The 8,123-nt window shown below is 41.0% G+C and overlaps 1 protein-coding gene and 1 long non-coding RNA gene across 2 annotated transcripts in view; both read left to right on the top strand.

Moving 5' to 3' along the window:
- Nucleotides 1-872: 872 nt before the first annotated feature.
- LOC102194847 (uncharacterized) lies at nucleotides 873-4,812 on the top strand. Its single transcript, XR_311800.2, has 3 exons — nucleotides 873-1,102; nucleotides 1,230-1,277; nucleotides 1,358-4,812. It is a non-coding gene; the product is annotated as an uncharacterized LOC102194847 (long non-coding RNA).
- Nucleotides 4,813-6,817: 2,005 nt separating this feature from the next.
- mri1 (methylthioribose-1-phosphate isomerase 1) overlaps nucleotides 6,818-8,123 on the top strand; it is a 15,422-nt gene continuing 14,116 nt past the window's right edge. The window contains exon 1 of the mRNA XM_005735695.2: nucleotides 6,818-7,390. Within this exon, the coding sequence (XP_005735752.1) occupies nucleotides 7,259-7,390 (132 nt within the window). The 5' untranslated portion in view covers nucleotides 6,818-7,258. The remainder of the gene's footprint in view (nucleotides 7,391-8,123) is intronic.

Below are 8,123 nucleotides of genomic sequence, written 5' to 3'. Positions count from 1 at the left end.
TGCACTGTGAAGTGAAGTCGGATCAGTTTTGCAGCATTTGGCTGAATCTGAGCAGCACCCTGTGCACTTCAGAATTGATCTTGCAAAACTCCAAATCTAACTTTTAAATTATTACATTGATGAACGTCGGGTTATGGATGCAACAACATCTCTGCAGCTTCTTTTTTGTCAGGCAGGTTTTGTGGCAGCTTTAATTTTTGCAGTAATTCAGTCTGATAGATGCATCAAATTGGCACTCAAGTCATAAATTGAGGATCCCCTCTGCGGAGAAAGTAAAAGTTGTTTTATTATTAAGGATTATTTAAGGTTTCCTGCTGCTGTCACTGTCTCTGCATCTCAGAGAAACTCTACCTGCATTTGGCAGTGTCCCTCAGAGTGGTTGGTTGGTCGGTTAGTTGGTTAGTTGTGGGCTTTGCTGTCCTTGCTGCTGCTGTGTCAGTCTCTTGATGTGTGTGATTGTGCTGCCACTCCACAGATCCTGTGGTGGAGGCTGCTGCATCGAGGGGCCATGAGTTGCCCTTGCGTGCAACTTTACCCAAAGCACAGGCCGAAACGAGCTGTTTTATGGTTACTGGTTTATTTGTTCTAAATCTACTGAGGAAAGCAAACACAGGACTCACTGGCTGAAGATGAAAAGAGAATTAGCTTTGAGTAACGAGACGTCTCCGTATAACTGTCCATCTCAAGAGTACATAGGTGGCAGTGCTTCCTTACTGGCTTGCAGTTGTAGCTGAAGAACAGACTCACTGCTCACAGAAAAGCTTATGAACAAAATACTATACAATGTTAAAAAAAACAACAACAAAGAATGCATAAATAACAAATGCAGCATAACTATTTCTCAATATGGGATTTGAAAAAAAATCTAAAAATCAGTATGATGGCAAAAACTGAGCCTAAATCCCAGGTCGGGATGAACCGTTTCCCCATCACTTCTTTCTGTTTTCTCGCAAAAAATTCATTCTGTTTAAGATGATGATGATAACGAATCATGTAACTCACTTTTTCCTTCACCACATGTGCAGAATATGAAAACGTGCTGCAACGCTTCGTTCAAGGACTTTCTGAGTCTGTGAAAAAATACTCCAGCCAAGGAAACCGGGTGAGTACAGGGTCAGGGTATGGACAGGCGTGTGCGTGTGTGTGTGTGTGTGTGTGTGTGTGTGTGTGTGTGTGTGTGTGTGTGTGTGTTTTAGTGTGAAAAATTTTTTTTTATTCTCCTTATATAGGACGCTGCCAAGGATGCACTGGGCAGGTTGAAGATGGTTGAGAATGAGGTAAGGCTCGCTGTTGTGTAATTGTCATGTGTATATAAAAGCAGTTTGTTCAGTGTGTTTACACCTTCTCTCTGCTCCAGCTGGAATCGCTGAAGAGGAAACGCACTGGATGAGAGCAGAATAAGGAGTGGAGCCTTGGCTGGAGTACTGTTTTCTCTCTCTCTCTCTCTTTCTCTCATACACACTCATATACCAAACGCTACAGTGGGTACAATAAGTACCTTTAGCATGATTCATTGCTGCAAAACAACTGCATGAGCTAAACTGCTAATTCAGTCAGTTGTTCCTTTAGCTTGTGTCATATGTGGTTAGTTACCTGCCACAATAACCTAACAAACGGCTGCAGCCGCCAAGCAGACGGCAATTAAAAACACATCCAAATGTGTAAAGAGGGAGATGCATTTGCACTTAAACAAGACAAACACTACAGGAAACTGCTTCTAAAGAATGGCTTTACAGACTTTGCTGGTATTCTATTTTGTTTTGGGGTTTTTTTTGTTTTTTTCCCAACTTTCCTGTGACAATTCTTGATGAAGTAATCTGCCAGAAGACTTGACGTTTTACATTCGGCACCGGCTTTTGGTGTCTACAGATGACCAAAAATATGTGTGTGTGAAGGTGCGTGTGTGTGTTTGTCCACGCACTCTTAGGTGTGTTTAACCAGTGAACTAGAGGGTTTTTTTTTACCTTTTTCCCTGTATTTTATGTGTGTAATGAGCTTAATCTAATCTGTCTGCTCCAGTGTTCACAGATTACAGTAATCTGCTCCGTTTGGAGTGCTGTGATACGGGAATAAAAGAAAAAAAAAAAACAACAAAAAAATGGGGCTTCGGGGTGCAGCAGCCTACATCCCATGATAAGGGATTAGTGTTTATGTCACCAAAGAGGCGACTACATCAGACGTAGAGTCGCCTCTGGGGGCTGGGAAGAGGGGTTTTAACAGCGTGCCATGAATGTGGTAGAAGCTTAGCCTCGCTAAGAGATTGCTGCGTCTTCATCAGCTGTTTCTTCTTTGTCGTCTTCGTCATCTTATTTTCCTCGCACCCATTCCTTTCAAGATTATTCTTGATTAATAGGCTGCCCTACTCAGAATCTATTTAAACTCTTAAACAATATGAAGCCCGCTGTGCTGTCACTTAGTTTAAAACAGTTTAGAGCTGCTGCGTCAGAGTGCTTTTTCCCCCCACAGATTGTGGTGGATGCAAAAACAGAATTTGTCCCATTGAGCTCTCCAGTGGCAGCACAGTGGATACTGAAAAATCTAACCACAGGAAGGCGGCCCTATAAGTGTCAGTATGGCTGGGTAATTGCTCATTTCTGTCTCAGTTCTCCCACAGACACCTATGTCATCATCATCTTCCTCTCTGCCTTCCCTTCTTTTTGGAGAATAAAGTCAAGCAGACAAAATACAGATAAAACCACTTAAACTTTGACACGCTGACAAAGTTGAGGTGGGCAGATTGCAATGATCAGAATGATTTGCCACAACACCACAAGATGTACAAAAAAAAAAAAATCAGACAAATGTGGGCTGCCATGTATTCTGAGATCTGGGCAGATGTTTGGTGTGCTAATCTGACAATAGCTCCTGTTGCACGTTGATTGCATCCAGCCGGGATGTAGCAGACTACTTTAAGTGAGCCTTATTGTGCGTTTTGTGTTTGAATCCTCAATATTAACGATGTCTGGTAACTCCAGTTAATAGTTTTTTGGTCATGTGACACGTCAGATAATCATGTGTTCACGCTAATCCACTCACTGCTTCACTCCATTAGCAAATAATCCCGGTTAAAGTTGGCCTTCCACTGTGTGGTGACCCTTATGTAACACCCGTTGCCCCACTTTTTCTTTTTTTTTTTAATCAACAGAGGACATCTTTTGACTCTTTGTAAATGTTATGCTGATTTTGATCATCTCATATTATTTTGTAGATAGATCGTAGCATTAGAACATCAGATTACAATATTAAACATGGCTTCAAATCTTTAAACGTGCTCCCTTTCCTTCTAGGTGATCGTTTGTGTCTTATTTAAATCTTTGTACGGCACAGACTATAATCTTGAGCGCTCCTAAAACTCAAGCTCGAGCAGGTCTGGATTAATGTCAATGATGCATTTATGCAGCAGTGTAGTTTAAGTACAAATTTATTTGTAAAGCTTTGGGCATTAAGAAAGATTTAAATAGTGAATCAGCGGATTACTCAACTTGAGCAAATTTGAAGGTTCTGCTAATGGTTTTCATACTGTACGCAGGGCAGAGCCAAGGGGTGAACACAGCTGAAAGTCTGAACCACCTCTCTGTCCGGACCTTACACTCAGCTGTAAATCTGTTAGAGGGGCTATGCATGTAAAACTGGAGTAAACATGTGCCTGTTTGTTTCAGCAGAACCATTTTCTTTGACAATCAGCAGAGGGTTACATAAAAAAACAAAATTCTTAAAGTCCTTATGGTGGACCTCTATACTTCCTTGTATAAGTTAATCATGAAACTGAATGACCAATATTTGGAGATCAGTTTCTGGGTCGCCGGAAGTAATGGCCTCATGTTAGCAATACACACAGAAAGGAAAGAAGCCCCCGATTACTGCTTATAACTTTAAAACAAAGGGACTAGTATTTAATTTTAATGTTCCCGTGTTCTGTTTTGTTTTTCCTGTGGATGAAACGCAAAGCTGAATGAATTATTTGAAAACAGAACATCTGTCCCAGGAGTGGGGTTCACAGAAAGACCAGCTCTAATGGAAAATAGTGAGTTGGACTAAAACAACAACAGCACAAAGATGTCGTTCCGATTAAAAGAAAAACATCTGAGTGTGACCGTGTAGCAGCTGCATGTTTGAGCCTGCACAAAAAGTGCAACTGCACACCGCCACCCCCATCCCCGCCTAGACCACACCCACTTTTTTTTTTCTTTTAAATCCAGAGCTGTAACCCTACGTCACCCCAAACACACAAACGCACTCCTGCCACATCACCCCACTCCCCAAATAACCTTGCGGCCTCTGAGGCTGACCTGTTGTCGTAGCAACGAGCTCATCAGCATTCAGTGTGGTAGGTGGATGGTCAGGACCCGGGTGGAGGGACATATTGTTAGTTGGTCCTGCTGGTGACTCACACTCCGTTTCTGCATATACAACACACCACAACACACACACTCCTGCTCACTCTCTTTTCATACGATTGTTTGGCTCTCTGTCTTTATCCTGTTATTGATTTCATTTAAAAAAGTTTGGTCTGAGTTTTGTTATTTTTTTGTTTTTACTACTTTCTTCCTGATGAGTTGGGTAAATGTATCCATTTATTGTTGAAGCTGACATCTTTTAAAAAATTTGCTAAGTCACGTAAGGGCAATCATTATAAATGTAATATTTATATTTGGTAAATATGGCATAATATGCTCTGTCTCTTTTTTTTTTAAGTGAATGTCTTGATGATTGATGCAGTTTAAAATGGGAATGTATGACGGCCTGATTCTTGAGGCTTTATTATCTTATGTATGAGGTTGGTGTTGACACGAATAAAGTGGTGGAACCGCAGTGAGTTTGTGTCATTATTAAGTCTACTATAGGTAAGTATAACACTAAAACACATGAAATGTAATAAAGCTAACTAAAATAAAATATAAATGCAGTTTTTGTTTTGTCAAGAACACCCAGCCCGAGGGAGTGTTGATGCATGTGTTTTGGTAAGGACTTAACTCTGAGGGTTTGTATAAAAACTAAACCTAAGAAATGTCAAATGATGACAACTACACTGAAAGAATGAGAAGAAAAACCAGCTGAACAAAAACGAAAGAACAATTAAGAAACACATGTTTGAAACCACATTTGAGTATTGAGAATAAATTAAGCAGGGGTCAGTTTCCCCTTCCACATGGAAGACTTGGTTTAATTAATTTGAATTTTCTCTGCATCAGAAGAGGATCCAAATGTATTTATGTAAAGAAAAACACGACGTTGACGATTCAACACGTATTTTCCTTGTAGTGGAATATTTCACTTATGCTTTCACTCCTTAGCAAGCACACTTTATCTCTCTGCAAACAGCAGAGTCTTTAGTGGCTTTTACTCAATGCCAAAGGGTAGAACAGGTTCAAATGCTTCTTGTTTTTCCTCTGTTATCCGCTTGTGTGACTCTCGTTTCAGATAATGTGAGAGTCACAGACTTGTATATGAAGCACTGAGGTCTACTGTGCTCTTTACTCATTAATGCTAATCATTTATGAGTCTGTGCTGTGGTTGGTAACATGATTTTAATTTTAACTAAAACAAAACACTAGGTGTGGGGAAAATTGTTACTTGGTTTGAAACCAAAACTTGGCTTTCGGCCAAAACTTTGAAAAAAAACCATGTAAAACATCTTTTAGGTTTATAATAATAAATAAAATAAAAATAATAATAATAATAATATACTGCTACAATATAATAATAGTGATAAACTTTTTTAACTTAATCTTAAATCGCCTCCCAAATACCTCCCAAATTATAGTAATAGTTAAGAACTGAAACACAAAGTAAGCTGAAAATAAACATTATAAATAAATAAATGAATAAACCTGCTCTGTAAACCAGCAGAAACAAAAATGTTTTGTAAAATACTTAAAATGGAAAAATAAAACAGTTTTGTAATTTTATTACTTTTGGATTTTATGAAATTTTCACATCTTTACTTTTATTACATTAAAAAAAAAGTTTAGTTTCAGTTGAGATTTTATTACTTTCCGTGTTAGCCCAGCTTTTGCTTTCATCGTAATTTAGTTGTACAATTTACTTAAGGTAGCTAAGTTAGAGCAACTTGTTAATTGTGAGTGCACGGTACGGTACTGGCATATATACTAAATGAATCCGTTGCAAAAAGAAAAATGAGGTTATTCTAAGTACTGTGCACTAACTTAGCTATATTAAGTAAACTGTACTTTGTATTTTGGCAATTTTTTTTAGATTTTACGGTTATATTTAGAAGTTGAAACAGGTACAATAAAAACGAATACTGTGACTCAGTACTTGAGCATGTTGGACTCAAGACATTTCCTATATATTTTTTGCAGTGCTTATTTTAATCAAACTTCACAAGTCACTTTTGTTGGTTTTCCCTTTTAAGCAAAAGTCCAGTTTATATTTTTATTTCAGTTAATTAACCGGTTTTTGTTTTTCCATTTATAATAATCTTGATTATATATATATATCTGCACTGTGTTTAACAGGCATCGCCCCCACAGTCCCGTTGAGAGGATCCCCCATTGAAATCTACTCCGGTAACATATTGGATTGGTTTTTGCAGTGATTACTGCACACAGAGCATGCGGTGCTTGGTGGGAGGAGGTGTCGCCAGAAGACAGAAACAATAAAATCTTGGGACAAAAATAGACTTGTCTTTGCAGAAGGAGTCTGCTGTTGTTGGGGGAAGCTCGTGGTTCTTTGGTGTTATGCTAATAACGTACGTGAGTGTGAAATTTCCCGAGACAAAAGATGGGGGGAAAGAAAAAAATAAGAGGAAAATGTTGGGGGAAGGGATGGCGCACAGAGGCATAAGAGGGGAGCCTTAAAGAAATTGGACAACCCCGCGAGACTTTAGTGGGCGTGGACAACGAGGCGAGGGCTTCCTGCTCGGATGAACACGTGGTTCCGTGTCTGCCTTCCTGCTCGTCTGTCAGTGTGTGTGTGTGAAGGTTTCCAGCCCTTCTCTCACTCCTCTCCCTTTCATCCTCCCATACAGCAGACAGCACACCACCTTCTCCTCTCCTTCCTCCGTCCCACCCGCACCTCCTCATCCTCCCGCTACACTTTCCTCCTCTTTGCGACGGGACTGCCGACAGCCAGGCCGCGGTCACTTCAGCGTGGATCAGCTCAGAGAGGGAGAACTAGTGTGTGTATGTACGTGTGAGTGAGTGAGTGAGTGCGTGTGCGCGCACCCGCCGGCAACCGGTCCATCCGCGTTATTCCCCCTCACCCCCTTCCCGCTATCCTGCCTCGTTGCTCGGTCATGACGCTAGAAGCGATCCGCTACCGGACCGGGTCTCTGCAGATCCTCAACCAGCTGCTGCTGCCACACCAGACCGTTTACGATGACATCCGCTCGGTGCAGGACGCTTACGAGGCCATCAAGTCCATGAAGGTACGGGGTTCTTCTTCTCCCCTTTCTCCAAACCTTCTCCTTTCACCCGCTCCCCCAGCCTGCCCTGCACGCCTGCCGCATGTGCATTCATTCCCGTCATGCATGTGTGGGGTTTTTTGTGTTGTGTTTTGTATGTGTCGGGTCTTTTGTGCTCTCACCGCTGCATGCATGCATGCAGGCACACATACATGTGCTCGCCGCCGTCGGCCTGTATTTTTGTTTTTGGACCTACCTGCAGCATCGTCTCACCTACCTTTAAACCATCCGTTATTTATAGTTTTCACATCATGTGTAAGCGCGATAAAACTGGGTGTCTGCGCTCACTGAGCCACCCAGCCATGAAATATGCCTTCCCCCCTCTCTTCCTCCTCCTTTCTTTGGGAGAGATTATTGATGAATTATTAATGACCTTTGCCAGGGTATTTTTTTTTTTTTTTTTTTTGTTCGCGTTTTTTGGTTTTGTGCTGCACTCGGTGACACCTCCAGCTCCAGTTTGTCTCCACACCTGAAATCCTGAAATACCTGAGTGTTCACATACATGTAAGACGCTCAAGTTCTGTAACAGCTGGAGCATTTTAAGGTGTTTATTATTATCATTATTATTGTTGTTATTATAAGAGCCAAGAAGACACTAGACCTTTTGTCTTTCGAGTTGCACACACACTCACTAGCTGTTTGTTTGATCCTGTGTGTGTGTGTGTGTGTGTGTGTGTGTGTGTGTGTGTGTGTGTGT

The sequence above is a fragment of the Pundamilia nyererei genome, unplaced genomic scaffold (assembly GCF_000239375.1).
Source record: "Pundamilia nyererei isolate P.nyererei 1_Seehausen unplaced genomic scaffold, PunNye1.0 scaffold00065, whole genome shotgun sequence".
Lineage (NCBI taxonomy): Eukaryota > Metazoa > Chordata > Actinopteri > Cichliformes > Cichlidae > Pundamilia > Pundamilia nyererei.
The sequence above is the reverse complement of the archived record's forward strand: the minus strand, read 5'-3'. Positions and strand labels throughout refer to the sequence as shown.